General features: G+C 50.9%; 2 protein-coding genes across 12 annotated transcripts in view; one reads left to right on the forward strand and one right to left on the reverse strand.

Moving 5' to 3' along the window:
- Positions 1-37: 37 nt before the first annotated feature.
- Positions 38-9,934, forward strand: ATPAF2 (ATP synthase mitochondrial F1 complex assembly factor 2). Of its 3 annotated transcripts, none has more exons than XM_075899741.1 (9): positions 38-195; positions 791-937; positions 3,620-3,664; positions 4,046-4,191; positions 4,786-4,883; positions 6,818-6,898; positions 7,309-7,421; positions 8,571-8,686; positions 9,290-9,934. In XM_075899741.1, exons 2-9 carry the CDS (start codon positions 808-810, stop codon positions 9,425-9,427), a joined length of 867 nt encoding a protein of 288 aa, XP_075755856.1. In that variant the 5' UTR covers positions 38-195; positions 791-807; the 3' UTR covers positions 9,428-9,934. The 3 variants fall into 3 exon arrangements, with proteins under 3 accessions (XP_075755856.1, XP_075755855.1, XP_075755857.1); XM_075899740.1 differs by having other exon boundaries at positions 97-247; XM_075899742.1 differs by lacking the exons at positions 38-195; positions 791-937 and adding an exon at positions 1,011-1,312.
- A 1,819-nt stretch (positions 9,935-11,753) lies between these two features.
- DRC3 (dynein regulatory complex subunit 3) overlaps positions 11,754-18,155 on the reverse strand; it is a 31,677-nt gene continuing 25,275 nt past the window's right edge. For all 9 annotated transcript variants that reach the window (XM_075899737.1, XM_075899738.1, XM_075899730.1 and 6 more), the window contains 4 exons: positions 17,747-17,817; positions 15,569-15,692; positions 12,315-12,446; positions 11,754-12,036 (listed from right to left, as the gene is read on the reverse strand). In XM_075899737.1, coding sequence (XP_075755852.1) covers positions 11,923-12,036; positions 12,315-12,446; positions 15,569-15,692; positions 17,747-17,817 — 441 coding nt within the window. In that variant the 3' untranslated portion in view covers positions 11,754-11,922. The remainder of the gene's footprint in view (positions 12,037-12,314; positions 12,447-15,568; positions 15,693-17,746; positions 17,818-18,155) is intronic.

The following is an 18,155-nucleotide window of genomic DNA, read 5'->3' on the forward strand; positions in this document are numbered from 1 at the left end:
CCGTTCCCATTGGGCGATGGGCGTCACGTGGGGGCCGCGCTGGCTCCTGGGAATCGTTGTTTCTGTGAGGGCCTTGTGACAGGGCCCTCGGAGGGACAAAAAGCGTTTGTGATGCTGATTGGACGCTGGGCGAGCAAGATGGCGGCGCCCAGAGGCAGAGTGGCTGGGTAACCGGGCCGCGGCGGTGAGGTGGAGGCAGGTGGCTCGCAAGTCGCGTCCGTGCGGCCCCGTAGGGAGTGGGGCCCGGGTCTGTACAGTGGGCTCCGCGGGGGTCTGTCCTTCCCCTCCCGGTCCTATTTGTACCGGCAGGGGGCTCTGGGGGGGGGCGTGATCCCGGCAGGGGGCTCTTGGGGGGGGGGGGCGTGATCCCGGCAGGGGGCTCTGGGGGGGGGCGTGATCCCGGCAGGGGGCTCTTGGGGGGGGAGGGGCCGTGATCCCGGCAGGGGGCTCTTGGGGGGGGGAGGGGCCGTGATCCCGGCAGGGGGCTCTTGGGGGGGGGAGGGGCCGTGATCCCGGCAGGGGGCTCTTGGGGGGGGGAGGGGCCGTGATCCCGGCAGGGGGCTCTTGGGGGGGGGGCGTGATCCCGGCAGGGAACTTTTGGGGGAGGGGCCGTGATCCCGGCAGGGGGCTCTTGGGGGGGGGGCGTGATCCTGGCAGGGGGCTCTTGGGGGGGGGGCCGTGATCCCGGCAGGGAGCTCTTGGGGGGGGGGGGCTAGATGCTGGTAGGCCATCCCAAGGTGTTAGGCGCACCTGTATGTAACAAGTCCAGGCCGTTCCCATCTTGCTGTAGCTCACGGTCTCCCCAGAATGTGGCGCAGTTGCCAGCGGCTGTTCTACGCCGGGCTGCCTCAGGCTCCATGGCTGTGCCCAACACTTCCTGTTGGGGGCCCCAGTCTTTGGCTGCCGTGCATGGTACGGGCATACACGCCACCAACAGGTGAGGACAACGCTGGACAGCAGTCCTGCTGCATGCTCGGCAAATTTCAGCATGGTTATTTCCAATTGCAGGGATGTTTTTCAGTGGTGGAATTGACTAGTTGTAAAAGCCAGCTGTGACCACAGTTTATGAGAGGGATGTGATGCCCCGTCCCCCATTTACAGAGGAGAGCTCTGGTTTGTGGAATGGGCCCCAACTGAACATCTGAAACATCAAGCCCAACAACAAACATTTATTATGTGCAGAGGCAAAAGAAAATGACATCGCTGGCCCAGTGAGCTCAAAATCTAATGCCTCACGCCTCCTGCTGCCAGCATGTGAGCCTGCTGCTCTGCCTGCATACAGCCTCACTGAGTACCTGCAGTTCTATTTTAGGTACTGTTATGAGCTCAATCACCATGGCAGCTGAGTACCTCAAGTTCTTTAATCTACTCCTTCTCACAGCCCCCTTGTAGGGCTAAGCAGTGCTGTGATTTCCCACTTTATACAGGAGATGCGGAAGGACAGAAAACTGGAGGTCACACACAAAGTCTGTGGCAGAGCAGCAAATGAAACCTAGGTCTCCTGAGTCCCTTCACCCCAGTCCATCCTTCCTTAGTCGTAAAGTGGTGCTTTCAACATCTTTCCTCTGTGATTTCAATTGTTTGTATGAGGATGGTGAAATTTGATCCTTTGTTTCTCACAAACTAAGACTCTGAACTTGCAATGAAATGCACATCCTGGAGCCCCATTAAATCAGGACTTGAGGGGGTGAGGGTGTCTTGTTGCAGGATCAAGGCTGTGGGCGCATGCTTGAATAGCCTTAAAATATGGCATTCTTTAAGTCCCTTGATCCTGCAACTGTCTTGTTTCTAGGCAGTCTGCCTTAACTGGGACTCTGGAAACCCAGGGGCCCTGTGTGCACAGTAGATGTAGAAATGGAGCTGCAGTCCAGTAACAGTTGTTAACTCTAGAGATTATGTACATACACCTATGTTGTACTGCCAAGGCAAAGATTTGGAGAGGTTTTGTGTTCTCTGTGTTTTGTGTGGGAAATGGGACCAGGTGTCTGTCTAAATGGCCGGGTCTCTGTGTTAACACAGACTCTGGGAACTGGATCCACAGGGCCAGCCTATAGCTTTCAGTTTGGAATTTATCAGCTGTTGCTCTGCATGCCCTCAGAGAGCCTGTCTTCACGTGTTAATTCATTCCTACATTCCAAAGCCAGAAAGAACCATTGTGATCAGCTAGTCGGGCCTCCTGCATAGTACAGGCCCTAGAAGTCCTTTGAATTCATTTATGTTGCCTGTGGTTTTTGTGCAGGGTGGGCTGTCTGTCAGTGCAGGGATCTAACTGTGTTACATGTGGATGCTGTCAGGAAGTTAGCAGGTGCTGTTCATGCCATTTAGAAGTCTAATGGCTGTGCCTTGCAACAGTGCAGATGCCAAATGTAAATTGCTTCTAAAACTATGACCTGTAGCCCTAAAGGTAGACTTGCTATTTATTGCACCAGACATTCTCCTTGACATAGTGGGTGCAGCATAACGGGAGGTAGACCCTCAATATATTAAATTGTATGCTGTGGTCTACCTGGCATCTACGTGAACTCACTCAGGACATGGGTTTACAGTGTGTTGCGTGCAATGCTCCTGGATCCAGCCAGAGGGCGTTCAGGGCAGTGTGACAGGCTAGCTTGGCACTGTAATTTAGGGGCTATTCTAGATTCAGGTATATCATCAGCTTCCGCCTGAAATCGCACCAGAGGGAGCTGTTTTAAAAGCTGGCTGGATATTGGTGACCTGCCTTAACTACATGGGACCGATAGTACCTGCTGATTAGAGTTGCTGCTTCTCCAGCGGGTGGAAAAGCCATGGCCAGCTGAGCAATGCTCGACAGGTCACATTACTTTTGTTTCCAAGGTAGTGGCTGAAGAGCTGGGCTGATGCAGGGCTAGTTTAATATTCAGCCTGGCAAAGAGGGGCTTGCTGGTAGGGATTGCACCAGCATGTATTCCAGGCCTGTCCTGTTCTCTGGGGCCTCACATCTGTTTAATATTATCATTGGTCATGTTTATTACAGTAGTGCCTACAGGCCACTTGAGAGTGGGCCTCTACTAGCTGAGGTGCTGGACATCGACAGAGAAGCAGATGGTTCCTGCCCCCAAGTGTTTACAGTCTAATTAGATGAGAGAGATGTGGGCAGGGGCGAGGGATGTGAATGGTTAACCGGTTCCCCGGGAGCAGCCCTAGCATCTAGCCCTATATGGCTGGAGCTGTGAGCCGGCAGAGCCAGCCTCAGTGTGGGGCTAGGAGTGGGAGCCCTGTGGGCTGGGGTGCTGGAGTGGTAGGATCCCGCATAGTTGGTTAACTGGTTAAACATTAGGGAACTACAGCTGGGTCCAGCATACTAGAGGGAAGCAACTGCTCTGCTTAAAGAGAGGCCCTTGGTTCACGGTGAGCCCTCTCTCCCAGGACAGACCTCACACCAAAGCCCACAGGCAGGTCCAAAGCCACTTGGGCACATGGACTTGTGGAGAGGGATTCTGAACCAGTAAGGCTCTGAAATGGGGAGAGAGGCCAACTGCGTCATGCTGAGCACTGCCTACAGGAGCTGGCATGTGAATCTGCAGCGGGCAGGGAAAAGGAGAGGGTCTTGGCTGCTGCCTTTGCTGCTGTCTGAGTGGATGTCTTTTTTTCCCCTCAGAAAGGAAGAAGTTTTACCAGAACGTTAGCATCTCCCAAGGCGAAGGTGAGTGCTTCCTCCAGGAGTCTGGTAGGCTGTCCAGCAAGGCCCCTTGTGTGACAGCCAGGCAGAGAGAAGAGCGCTTAGTCTCTCAGGCTCTGCTTGGAACAAGGGCCATACCTGCCAGCGGATGCTGGACACGCCTGGAAACCAGATCGCACGAGCCAGCTTTATCCCAAATGGCTGGCAAAACGGCCTCCAGGAACGGTGCCCCTTAGACCTGCAGTGGGGAGACTCCTGGGCCAGGTGAATCCCTGGCATTGGCTGGGGATACATTTGCTCCCTTCAGCTTTGTCTCTGAATCTTCCCCCTGCCAGAGGGGTTGCATCTGGATCCTGTGTGCGCTTTCCCCTGTAATCCTACCAAGTCTCTAATCTGATCCCACAGGCGGCTTTGAAATAAATCTGGACAACAGGAAGCTGAAAACGCCCCAGGCCAAACTCTTCACTGTCCCCAGCGAGGCCCTGGCTATTGCAGTTGCTACAGAATGGGATTCCCAGCAGGACACCATCAAGTTCTACACCATGCATCTGGTGAGCGCTGTGGGCTTTGGTGGAAGGGGAAGTGCCACAGTGAACTCACAGGTGGGAAGGAATCTAACAAGTGATTTTGCTAAGGCCACTGTTATGGGCAGCCTCCTCTTGGAACATAGCGTGCTGGGAGCTGTAGCCACTGCAGCCACGTCTCTGAGCTAAAGCAGTACACTAGATGGGTGTATTAAAGGGCTGAGGCTAGTAATTGTTTTTACACTTTCTTGGCTTTTGCTTGGCCCACAGAGCTGGGGCAAAGTGCGACTCACCCGTTCGCAGCTATTGGGTCTAACTCGAGGGTTAACCACTGCTGCCTAACATTGGCCAAACTCTCATGTGAATGGGACTGGAAATGCTTTTCATCCAGATGCCTTTACCCCAAGGCCACCAGCGAGCTCCTGTCCTGTCACTGTCCACAGGGCCTGATCCAAAGCTGAAAAGATTCCCGTCAGCTTGGAGTCAGTTTTGCATCACTATACCTTACTCGGTTACTACCATGATAAGGATTCTTCAAGTGTTGGCTGGGTGGGACCGTATAAAGTCAGAGCAGCTGCCTCTCCAAGACTCTAGCTGGTCTGATTACCTTGTGTCTTGTAGACCACATTGTGCAACACAGCTCTGGACAATCCATCTCAGCGAAACAAAGAGCAGCTAATCAGAGCAGCAGTGAAGTTCTTGGAGACCGATACTGTCTGGTAGGTATCTGTCTGGGCTTGAAATTCACTGGGGGAATCTCTGGCATAGAAGCCAGGTCAGTCTCATTGCATTATTTTGGGTTATTACACTTCCAGCTGGGCAGGCAGGAAGGCTGATGGGAGGTTTGGAAGTGCATGAAGCTGATACCTGTATGGCATAAATGCAGCCTTTGGGACACATGCATCTGCCCTTTTCTTTCTGTAGAGGGGCACCCCTGGCAGTGACCCTAGCATGTAGCGTGTTCCCTTGAGCCTAGCAGCCAACTTGGATCAGAGGACGGGCCTTTTCTGAAAGGGGGCCAGCACAGAGGCACTCCGTAGTGAGAGGGGAGCACAGCTTACTCGTGTGAACGTAGCGCTACCCCTCCACCATCACCAGCCCCTTAAACTCAGAAACCTCAGGGAGATTTCACCACTAGGAAGGGGGCCAACTGGGCCCTGGCATGATGGGCTCCAGTGATACTTTATCCTGGCCTGCGTTTATCTCCATGAGATGTTGCTCTTTGAAAGTATTTGGCAGAGCAGGAGCCTTGGATTTAGCTATAAGGAGCATGCAGTTTCCGTGCTGGACAGTACCTCTGGTTAGCCCTAGAATTCCTTTCTGTCGTGTTGTGTTTTTTCACTGAACACATCAGCCTCCCCATTGACTGCCAGCAGCTCTGATCAAGGGGTTTGAACTAGTCATGTCAGTGGTTAACTGGTGGCCCAGCTGGGCTGGAGCAGCCCCCCACCCAATGCAGGCACTCTAGCCAGGCCTGAGTAGCCCCTGCCCACAGTGGGTCTGACCCCCACTGCAGATGGGGGGGCACTCCAGCCCAGTCGGCCGTCTGCCTGCCCTCCTGCATTACAGAGACAAACCTGTGGTGCTGAGTCTCCAAGCTCGGGTCAGTTGACTTGGGCTTGTGCTGCAAGGTTACAGATAACTGTGTTGATGCTTGGGCTGGAGTCTGGGCTCCAAGGCCCTCCCCCCTCGCCAGATTTAGTGGAAGTGTTCTTTAAAATCTGTAGTTGACGAGTTTGTGCTTCAGAGGCCAGTTCCCACTGGACAGCACTTCATCCCACAGCCTATTTGGGGCCTGGTCCAATGTGCGCTGAAGTCGACTGGTGGCCCATTTGATAATGGTCAAGTCAGTGGCCTGCTCTGTGCCTCAGTTTCCCCATCTGTAAAACTAACTCAGCTTTGGTCAAAGTGCTTTGCGGCCTGTGGCTGCAATGGTCTCTCGCTGTGTGAAGCAAAGCGGTAGGCTGGCACTCCAGCTGGCTCCGACCAGCCCCTGCGGTTATTAGGGATGTGAACAGGTAACTGGTTACTTAGTAAGCATCCTCTCTTACGGGTGATGCTTACTACGTAGCAGTTAACCAATACCCAGGAATAACCCCGACTGCGGCCCCCTGTGAGCGGAGGGCTGCTCGAGCCCTGCCGGGCCCCCGTGAAGGGCTGCCGGTTCCCCACCTGCATGGAGGCCAGAAGCAGCCAGACTAGAGCAGCCCCGGCCTGCGGTGAGGCAGCCACTCCAGCCCAACTGCAGCAGGTGGCAGAGTCCACATCAGCCCTCCCCCTGCCGTGGTTGTCCCCCATTTAATCAGTTAACCAGGAGGGCAGGCACGGACCTGGAAGTGGTATCACAGCATCAGAGCCTGAACTGGGCAGGGCTGTGGAAGCAGCATCTCTCCTTAAAGGGCTTAAGAGCTGACTGGTGGTCTGCCCAGCAGAGGGCTCTGGATCTCAAGACAGGTCAGCAATGGAAGTTTTTCCTTTTTTTAGCCTGCAGCATCTGCTCGCTTGAAGCTTATAGTTGCTTGGTACCTCTTCAAATACTGGGCTCCCCTTGCCATCCCTGATACAGGCTAACTGCCCAGCAGGTTTGCTCCTCATACTGTGTGAAGAAGGCCAATGATTTGTCAGTGAAGGTTGTTTTCTTGTAACGTCCTAGCTACAGGGTAGAGGAGCCAACTGCCCTGGTAGAACTGCAGAAGAATGAATGGGATCCCATGATCGAGTGGGCTGAGAAACGGTAAGAAGTCAAAGACTTTTCCCTTCCTGTTGCTCACTGCCTTCTCTGTGGTATTCTGAGAGCACGTATCACTGCATCGTCCGAGAACCAGTCGTGCTGGTGACAGTTTAGATCACGAGTTCTGGTACCAGCCTGCTGAGCCAGGGAAAGGAGGCACTGGGGGGGACTGAGGAGGCTTTGGAGGACAGAGACTGTTCCTAAGGGGTTTCAATTAGAGTGGGTCAGTGTGGGTAGAAAACATTCCCACATAGACCCAGATGGGAAATAGCAGGTATAACCTCCACTGACATCAGTGAGGGTTGTATCTGCTTATGGCAGGGCTAAATGTAGCCAGAGTCTTGCTTTATAATGATACCTAGGGCACGTCTCACGGGCTAATCGTTTATCTGGTACCATCTAATGAATTCCAGGTACAATGTGGATATCGGCTCCTCTACTAGCATCATGGGGCCCAACATTCCAGCCAGGACCAAAGACACCTTCACCAGCCATTTGGCGTCTTACAACATGTGGGCACTGCAAGGTAATGAGGGCAATTTATCCGGTGTGTTTGTCCATCCCAAGCACACGAAGCACCACTAGCGTATGTGCCTTTTCCTCTCTCAGAGCAATAACCAGCGCAGTAGACATGTTTGGGGAAGGAAGGGAGCCTTTACATCAGTGGTGGGCAACCTGCAGCCTGTGAGGTTCTGTGGGTGGCCCGTGAGATGTTTTGGTTACTGTTGCCTGTGTGCAGGGTTGCCAGATTCCACTGCTTTCTGTCTGTGTAGTTTTCTTCCCGCTCATATTACTCAAGTGACACGCACGTAAAGCAAGGGGCAAGTGAAGTGAGGTGCATGCTGATTGCACACAACATTGGCTGTGGGAGCTATACTCTTCCTCTTCATCCAATCAAAGCACTGCTACAGTTCAGTCGGCACTCCCCGCAAATTCTTAGTGGGCAAGCACAATTTGCAAAACTACCCTATTCTGGAAGACTGTGTCAGTTACAACAATCTTGCAGCCCACTGAGATGAAGGAGGGCCACTCATGCAGCCCACTCACTAGCCTAGGTTGCCCATATCTGCTTTAAATCAACAGAGGGGAAACAACGGGGGATTATATTTAACAAACAAATACATCCACGTTAGACTTTTAGTTCTTGTTCAGTATAGCAGGAGCTATCTCTCCACTGTACAGTATCCTATTGTAATAGGCCCTGATTCAGTTTCTCAGAACTACTGCCATTTTTTTCCCTCCAGCAAACTAAAACTTCCTGAGTTGAGATTTCAAATGTAAGAGCTGTAGTTATTTGCAGTTCAACTGTTCTACTCTTGTGTGACTGAGATCCAGCACATGGGAACCCTTCCACACTTGCATCCAGCAGCATGGCATCATCACGGTATAAGGGTGTTTCGGCCTGAGATTAGTTTTCACTTAGAGATGCAGCCACTTGCCCCACAGTACCAGTGGATCCTGATTAGCAAAAGACATTTCATGTGTGCGTTAACTGTGGGCTTGACTTCATAGGATGCATTGATCCATGGGGGGAGGGGGGGTTCTGCCGTTAGACCCTACTGAACATATGATGTATGGGGCTGCATCTTCAGAAGGTGTGAGGAGGTTGATGTGATTTTACATAAATAATTGTGGTTTGTATTTGTATCCCCCCCCCCCCCCTCCCCCCCGCCAGGTATAGAATATGTGATCACACAATTGAAGTCTCTGATTCTGTCCATGGGACTGCTTGACAGACACATTACAGTAGAAAAAGCAGTGCTGCTGTCTCGCCTTGAGGAAGAATACCAGGTAAGTTATGTTCTGGAGCTACCCTATCATTCCAGTAGTGATAATCACAGGATGACAAGTGAGCTCCCAGCACAAATGACTGGCAACAGAACTGCCTGGTCTTACAGAAGCCAGTCACTCCGCCAGTGTGGTCAATACAGTTTGTGTGTTCAGCCACCCAGGTTACATGATGAAGAGCCAAAGGCACTTTGAGTCCTACCTGCCTCTGAGGGCTCTGGATTTCTTTTGCACAGGCTGGCCTGTTGCTTTTCAGCCCTACTCCATCCTGCTGTGCACAGCCCAAGAATAGTTTTATTCTGTGTATTGGCCAGGCCCAAGCACTTTGCCAAGCACTGAGCTACCAGTGATGTGACCGTTGTGATCAGAAAACACTCTGTTCTTGCACAAAACCATCTCTGGCCCGAAGTTCATGAAAGTCTGACTTGAAAGTCTGCCTTCTAGAAACCTTTTCCTCTGAGCGCTGGGCAGGCGCTGGTGAGGCTTTGTGTCATGCTCGGGAGTTACTACCTCCGTTTTACAGATAGAAAAATGGAGGCCAAGAAGTCCTGCAGTACAGACTTCTTTCTAACTCCCGAGTGAGCTCCCTGTTCTCTCTTCCCTCAGATCCAGCATTGGGGCAGCGTGGAATGGGCCCACGACTATGACATGTATGAGCTGCGTGCCCGCACGGCTGCTGGGACCCTCTTTGCTCACCTTTGTTCGGAGAGTTCGACAGTTAAACACAAGCTGCTTCAGGACTGAGGCAGAAGAATGCCCTGTACAGATGACAATGTAGCCTGGTGAATTCGAGCCGCTGGCTGGCAACCAGTGCTATCCCAGCCCCTCCCAGCACAGTGACTTAGCACTGAGAGGGCCATGACTTCAGAAGGATTCCTAGCCGAAGCTTCTCTTCCCTAGCTTGGCTAGTGCTAGAGAGCGCCAGTGTCGCTCAGCAGCCCTGAGGTTTGCTACAAAGGAAGTGCTGTCTGAGCTCTCTTCATCCCCAGTGAAATGCCCTGTCTCTGGCTGTTGCCCCAGGCTGTAGCACCAGTGTTTATGATCAGTCAGAAGGGTGGCTAGTCTACATTCCACCCTCCAAGGTTCCCAGCTGTGGGACTGGCATCACAGCAAAAGGACTTCGGTAAGCCATATCATTGGAGACCAGACCCAGCTGAACTGCTCCTCACCCAGTTACGTGCATCTGCCCCGGTACAAAGTTGGGCTCAATCCCAGTGTGATTAAAGGCATCTGCTAGATAATGGAAACCAGTCAATGTGGTCAGTCATTTTGTACTTCCCCACCACATTGCGGGAAGTGTGCTCCCTCTCTGCCCAAGAGCATCCAGACAGCTACAGGAGAGCCAAGCACTGGGGACATACAGAGCCATTGCTGACTGCCAGCTGTCTGCTTCCTCCATGTTCTCACCTGAAGATCTCCATGCTCAGTGCTCTGTGGCAAGCACCGGCCTGCCTGCTGAGGACTGGATGGGAGTGCTTCCTTGTTTTGTTTTTGAAAAAGATTTTTGACACTCCAGATGGGGGGGAAGGTGTTGCTTTTTGACTAATTCTAACTCACCAACTGAGGCCCTGATCAGGCAAAGGCTCATGCACACACTCAACTCTGAATTCGGAGCAAACCTACTGGCTTCAATGGGACTCCTAATGCATATGTATGACTTGTGGGGTCAATGCCCATTCCCCACTGACCAGGTCTGATCTAACCCACCTCCCTCCCCCAAGTCCAGGGGGGTTTGGCTCCTGGGCTTTCATTTGGGCCTGTCTCCGAAGACCGTGCTCCAGGAGGCTGCATTTCAGTGGCAGACTTCAGAACAGTGTTTCTTAAACTGTGTTCCACGGCACACTGGTGTGTCACGAGGCAGTTGGAGGTGTGCTGCGGAGACCAACAGAATTAAAAATAGCTGCCCTTAAAGGGGCAGGTGACTTTTTTCCTCAACTTTCCCCCAACACTTTTTTTCCCCTCTAACTCTCCCCCCCCCCACTCCAACAAAAAAAATTCCCTTCAACAAAAAAATCCTTGGTGGTTCTCATTTAAAAAAAAAATAGTTTGGTGTTCCTCAGTCTTAAAAAGTTTAAGAAACACTGCTTCAGTCTTAAAGAAAAAGCAATTGCCAGCTGGGCAGTTGCTATGAAAATCTCCCATCAGAACGTTCCTCATTTAGAATCCGCTTCAATTCCAGTTAATACTCGGGGGAATCAATAGCACCAGCACTTTCATAACCAACCACAGACTGGGGGCCCTTTCATTTCTGGGGGCCCAACTTGACACATGTAGGACTTGACCTTCCGAAGGGGCTGAGCACCCACAGCTCACATTGATTTCAGTTGGCGCTATGAGTGCTAAGCTCTGTCGAAAAGCCAAAACCCTTATGTGGCCAGTCCGTGCTGTGTCGCGGTGAGCAGGCATGGGAAGAAAGCCTCCCTCAAAACACCCAAAGCAGGACAGTGGGTTGTCAGCTAAACCAGAGCAACTTCAAACAGCCCATGGCCAGGGCTGGTGCCATGAAAGGCTGAAGTCTTGTTCCCTTCCCACACTGTGCACTGTGCCATATCCTTTCCACTGGCATGAGTTTCCTCTCTTTCCCCCTCTTTAGTGACTTGCCTTCAGCAAGAAATGAGTCCAAGCTGCCTGCAAAACAAATGGAGCAGCTGCTGCTGAGCTAGGAGGGAAATTAATGACTTGGCACTGAGCAGCCTTGAGTGAGCTTCTGCAGAGCCATTGATCTCCCTTCCTGCTGGTCAGAGGCCACTCCGCCTGCTGCACGAAGTTGCCTTTGTGTATGACTCTGATTGCAGAGCCTCAAGCCCGAGGCTCACTGGGCCAGAACCCCACAATGGTTTGGGAGGTGCCAGTGAGTCTGGTGGAGAGAGTTGTCTTGTGTCAGCTGCTGCATATGTCCCAGGCTCCTAAAACTGCCTGCAGGTCACAAACCATCCAGGCATGGCCTTGTCTTGTAGAGAGTGAATCTCAGCTCAATGCGGTCATGGTTCATCCAAGCCCCAGCTGTTTGTGAACTGGCTTTGATTTGCAGCACACAACTTAGTGAAATCCTCAACTCCTCTTTCAGAGCTTTTCCAAACTCAAACAGTATTTTTATTAGCATATAATTTGGGGGCAGAGAGGGACAGCCCCGGATGAAACATCCTCGTCAGGGAGTATTTACACGAGGGCTGTCAGAGCGTGAGGTGCACCTGTTAAATTACCAAGGCCTGGGTCCCACCAGGGGTGCCAATGTTGGCCTACTCCATCTGCTCCAAGCTTTCCATGTTGTCCAGCTCCTCCTGCAGATGGTCGATGTATTGATTGATCTCTCGCACACGGTTGCGGTTTCTGCTGATCTCCTTCTTGTGAACCTGAGGGGAGTGAGATCAGAAAGGGAGGGGGGTCCCTTGGGCTTATTTAAAATCTTCAGTCTTCTGCTATAGCCAGTGGGCCCAGCTGAAAGTTAGGAGATGCTTCCCCCCACCCTGTCTGATTCCCTGTCAGTGGCTCAGCTGCAATGGCTAGATCCTGGTGCCTCTTTGCCCACTGCACTAGGAAGAAGTTGCAGGTCAGTATACTTTCAATTGCCTTGCCCCCTGTCTTTTCCCTGAACAGGGTTTTGTTCCCCATGCCACAGAGGTTTCCTTACCTCATCGATCACTGAAGACGACCAGCTGTTGGCTTTGGTGATGATGTCGTCCTCTCTGTTATCAATCTTCAGCAGGTGAATATCATGGGAGGCGTTCACTGCGTTGACAATGGTGTCTTTGTCCACAAAAAGCTAGGGAGTGAAATTGACCGAGCGATGGGAGGCGCAGATTTTACATATAAGTGCAGCAGTTCTCAGAACTAGATGTACAGCAGTAGGGCACTCGGTAGCATCACCAAAGAAGAAAATACAAGTTCTCTCTGGTACATCTTGGCTTCGTCTACACTGCCCAGTCTTGTGCAAGAACATATGCAAATGAGGCATGGTGAATATCGCCGCGCCTCATTTGCATATGTTCTTGCACAAGACCGGGCAGTGTAGACAAAGCCCTTGTGCTCTACCTGTTGAAAGCACTATACAAGCCTATCCTCACTTGTAATAGCCTGGTGCAAGGACTATTTTACAGATGGGGAAACTGAGGCAGTGCTGAAGTAACTTGCCAAAGGCTACAGAACAAGCCAGAGCACGGAGTAAACTCCTAACCCCATGCCTATTCCTCCACACTGTGCTTCCTTACAGCATATGGCAAGCCCGTATTGGCAGCTGTCAGTTCAGTGGAAGGCTGGATACGTGCCAACATGCCTCTGCCAGCAAGTATGGTAACTGGAAAACTGCACTCAGAAGAGGCCACTTTCACTGGTGGCATCCACTGTGTATCTTTGTTCCGGCACCACCACTTCCAACAGAAGCAGCAGCTTCCTCTGAGATTTGAAATAAAGGATGGCTTCTGTAAACCATAATTAGTATTCCTCCTGCAACCAAGCCTGCCTGCTAAATACCTGGAAATTGTTTCTCTGTAGAGATGGGCAGGAGTGAGGGGAAAAATCAGTATTGTGGCAATGGTGCATGACTGAGGCCGTGCTCACAGTCCATGCAGCCGGCAGCTGCCCCTGCCTTGCAGGGCTCCTTTCTGAACACGTGCCACGAAAGTCACTTATTTCCTTCTGACTTTGCCTCCTTACAGCTGTCTCTAATTATGAAGAAATAATTACTGCTGCCTATCAGACCTGGTAGGCTGGGCACCAGCTCAGGGAATCTGCCATGCTAGGCTCTGAGTTGGCACGGTGTTGACGCAGAGGGGCCTGGAGCTAGAAGGACACTTGTTGATAGAGGCTGTGGCTCAAGTGGTGGAAGCCAGGATCTGTTCCTTGTGAGCTGTAATAGAGAGGTTAGCGGAGCAACGCGTGGGCTCCGTGCTAAAAATGTGGATTCAGTTTTTGGGATGAAAGAGGTAAAGATGGGGGACCCCAGACTGACAAGTGTTAAAACTGGGCTAGGGCAGGTATAGCACCCATCCTGGACATGTAGTCCCTACTCCATCCCTCCCCACTCACACCAAACCCCTCGCCTGTAAGAAACTGTCCTTTGTTTAATAGCAGCAAAAGGCCCCAAGCTAGAGAGCCTTCCACAATGTTAGTTTTCTGCCACCTCAGAAAGCCTATCTGAGCAACATCCCAGCCTGTCTGTTCATATGAAAAACATACCTTGCATCTGCTCACCCCTCTATGAAGTTTTTGCCTTCACATTTTTTCCTTTTGTGATAAACCCCAGTAAATAGGGTTTAATAACGTAATTTTCAATGGCTACAGCAGCTTTTGTTCTGAGAGGCTACAAGCTACATTACACGTTACCTCCATCCACTACCACTGAAATGCAGCCTCCTGGGGCACAGTCAGTAGTAAGCAGAGTGGAGATTTTGGTAAAGGACACCAGGCTTAGCACTGAACTCTTCAAGTGTGCCATGGGATTGCTACTATTTCTGCAGAGCAGACAGGACCTTGATTTGAGGTCTTAGCTAAAAGACCTATGCGGAATCCAACGTAGCTCTTCCAAAGGACTGACTGATCTCTATGGGGATGGGGATATCAAACTGTCAGGCCAAATCAAACCCTAAGTAAGCAGGCACAACTCTACTGCCTTTCAAGGAGTTACAGCCAGGATGCATTTGGCCTAAAGACTCAAGGTGTGGGAACTACCAGAATGGGAATGCAGTAGAGCGTATGGCCCCAAACTCCTAGGCTATGTCTACACTGGTGGGTTTTTGTGCAACAACGACCGTTCTTGCGCAAGAATCCAGTGTCTCCACGCTGCCCACCCGCTCTTGCGCAAGGAAATTTACAGTATGGCATGGTAAGAGAGGGCTTCTTGCACAAGAGCTACGCTCTTTTCTAACAGGAGTAAGCTCTTGCACAAGAAGGCAGTGTGGACTCACGGCAGGGGTTTCTTGCGCAAGAAAGCCCTATGGCTAAAATGGCCATCAGAGTTTTCTTGCACAGGAGAGCATCCACGCTGCCATGGATAATCTTGCGCAAAAGCACAGCTTGCACATGGCAGTGTGGACGTGTTCTTGCACAGGACTTCTTGCACAAGAACTGTTGTGCAAGATGTTCTTGCACAAGAAGCCGCCAGTGTAGACATAGCCCTACTGTATTGGAGGGCAGAGAGCTCAGTTAGAGAGCACCTGGAGGGGGCAGGGTGAGGCCAGTCTGAGCAGGCACCTCTCCCAGGCAGCTTCCGGCAGCAGGACTCAGAGCACTAGCTAGAATACATCTTCATCCCTAGTGGAAAGCTGCAGTGCAATCATCATCTGCCCCTGCAGGCCCAGGGATGCAATCTGTCCAGCACCAATGCTTGATGGGTAACTCCGGGCTGCCATTGTGTTATTGCCACAACTTTTAACATACACCGTAACTCAGATTTGGCCTCCGTCATGCTTGCCTTTGAAAGTCAAGGAGATCACATGGCATCTCTTCCATGCCACTTCCCTGCCTTGGCGGGGAGGCTGCATGCCTTGGAAGAAGTTGCAGGAGCAAGGTTAATGCTTCTTGGGCAGGAGGGGAGTGCCCAGAGGCAGTCTTCCTTCCTCATCAGGAACCCGACACAAGGCTTCTGAGACCCAAAGGGAGTATCTACCTAGTGCCATGCCGATGTCTGACCAAGACAAAACTGCAACTTCTACAAACTTCAGCCACAACCGTTGAACTGACAAACCATGACTTTCCTGCAGCCTTATTGGTGGGAGTGGGGAGGGTTTGAAATAAAACTACTTCTAGCTTTGGCAGAATAATTCACACAATATTGGATCTCTGAAAGCCAATCTTGGTAGGGAACATGCTGCGCTCCCTTCTTCCTCCACACTTGGGATCCCTGCTTCCTAGAAGAGCCTAAGTTGTGGATACAGTTAGGGCCCTCACCAGTCGAACGTCATCTGGCATATCCTCATCAAACTCGCTCTTGACTATCTTTTCCAGAGTGTTGATTGCAATCTCCAGCAGTTTCTCATGGTGATGATTTTCTAGATCCCGGCACTGAACCATCGTATGGAAGAAGGTTAAGAAACAAAGAACAGTAGCATTTGATCTGTCAAAAGACCTGCCTCTGGAAGGCTGGACTTGGTGTTGTTCATCAACCCTGATGAGCTACATAAGCAAACACTGCTAGCCCAAAAGGGGGATTCATCCACTTCCTGTGAAGAGGTGACCAGTAAAAACTCTGCTTCCTTGAGTTTGCATTGTAAAGTAATTGAGCTGACTGTTGGAGAATGCCCAGAAATGTCCAAAAGCAATCCTTCCCCCTCACTGCCCACATTGTGGTAGGCTGTCCAGAAGTGACACTGGGAGCCATTGGTACAGGAAATTCAACAAGACCTTTGCATGTGCACAACTCTGAAGTTGACAAGCACTTGTGCACAGCCAAGAGTTTTGTGTTTACAAAAATCATTTCATCTGCCACTGCAATGCAGCCGCTTCTGAGGCAGAAGAGAGCAGCTGTTTTAGAGCACACAGCTACACAACCATCTAGGGTATGACGACAGTACAGGAGGAGTTTTAGGTATTTCATCCCTTAAAGATCAGTACTGTAATACATAGATATCATCACCTAGGGTGTGTCAAGACTACAGGTTTTTTTTTTAAAAAAGTGGCCTTTTTTTAAAAAAACTTCTCCTGCGTCTAGACTGCTGCCGCGTTCTTTCGAAAGTAAATTGAAAGAACGCGGCAGTTTTTTCGACCGCGGAAAACCTTTTTTTACGAGAAATACCGCCTTATTTCGAAAGTGCTCTTTTGAAAAAAGGTGTTATGTAATGCAAACTGCTTTTTCGAAAGAGAGTATCCAGACTGCCTGTGTGCTCTCTTTTGAAAAAGCAGATCGCTTTTTCGAAAGTGCTGGTTATAGTCTAGACGCTCTTTTTCGAAAGAGGCTTGTAGTCTAGACGTACCCCTCGTCACATTTGCCAAGAGTTTGCTCAGAAATAGAGGGCTGAACTTTTAAAGGCAGAAAGGGCAATGAGGAACCTAATTCCCTTTGATGTTCAGCGAGGATTAGGTACCTAACTCTTGTTATCTCAAGAGATGGCCAGCAGGCCGGATCTGGCCCACCAAGCCATTGGATCTGGCCCACGGCCACCTCACCAGCAGCTGCTATTTGCTCTGCAAGCTGGGGAGGGATGAAAGAATTCGTGCACTGTCCTCGCCCCCAGCAAAATCCCTCAGCTCCGCTGGCCAGAAGCGAAGCCTCCTTCCTTTCTCTCTCCCTGTGCTGGAGCAGAAATATGTGGAGCAGCCCGCTGGAGCAGCCCTGCAGACAGGCATGGAGCCATCTAGATAAGCATCTTCTAGCCAGAGCCTGCCTCTGGCACCTCAGCTCCACTCTCCCCAAAAACTCTCTGCCCCAGGTCACCACCCAAACCCTTTGTATCTCCTCTCCCTATCTCCTTCAGTTCACAACTCCCTCTGCACTCCCTCCTACTTCCCTTGCCCAGGCCAGAATCCCCTCCTGCAACCATAACCCCTCCTGGACCCTGCACCCCAAACCCCTGCTCGAGATCATAACCCACTCCTTCACTCAAACTCCCTCTCAGACCCCACGCCCCCTCACAGATCCCAGTCCCTTACCCTAAGATCCCTTATGCACCTCTCTCATCATTCCAGACTCCACACTCCCTCCTGCACCCCCGTCCTCTATCCCAAGCTCTCTTCTGCACCCCACCCTCTGTCCCAGACCCAGCACCTCCTCCACAGAAGTGCACCCCTTGCCCACTTAAGAAAATCTTGGAGAGCACCCCCATTAAAAATTATTGCCCACCCGTGCATTACACCCTCATCACTGACTTGTGTAGCTGATCCTGACTGTATTCTCTTGTTGAGAATATGGTAGATAAATATTTGAGCTGAGTCTGTATTTCATGAATTGGGAAATGCTCCTAAGAATTAATCCATTAAAGCCTACAACACACTAATAAGCAACAAACCATTTCCATACAGTGAGTGCTGACTTCTGGGCCTTACAGTAATCTTGTGAAGTGAAGCAACACATACACAGTGGGTCAGATTTATATGACAGAGTTCCAACCCAGTAGACTGCCAAAAGGATATATCCCTTGGACGTTCTCGATAAATGTTGACACCTGATCGGCAATGTTTCTTTCAAAATCCTTTATTATTTCCTTCACGTGAAAAGAAAATGAAAAGTTACCAACACACTCCACAGGTCAGAATGTGTGGGGGAGTCTAAAATGCAGTACACTTTTGATCTGATCCCCAAGTTTTATCAGCACTGTTGGGGACTGAAGGTGCCTAAGACAAATTAGTTGTGCTGAAGGTATGTGCTTTTCTGCACTGGGATGCAAATGTCAGGGGAGATTAGACTCAATCCTATTGGGAAGAATTGATGGAGTTATGCCAGAATAACATATTCTCAGAAGTTCTCTCCATCAAATCACTTTAAACTTCTAGAGTACATTATGATTAGAGAACGTTTTGTCTCTGATTAAAACCAGGTGTC

The sequence above is a fragment of the Pelodiscus sinensis genome, chromosome 16 (assembly GCF_049634645.1).
Source record: "Pelodiscus sinensis isolate JC-2024 chromosome 16, ASM4963464v1, whole genome shotgun sequence".
NCBI classification, from domain to species: Eukaryota; Metazoa; Chordata; order Testudines; family Trionychidae; genus Pelodiscus; species Pelodiscus sinensis.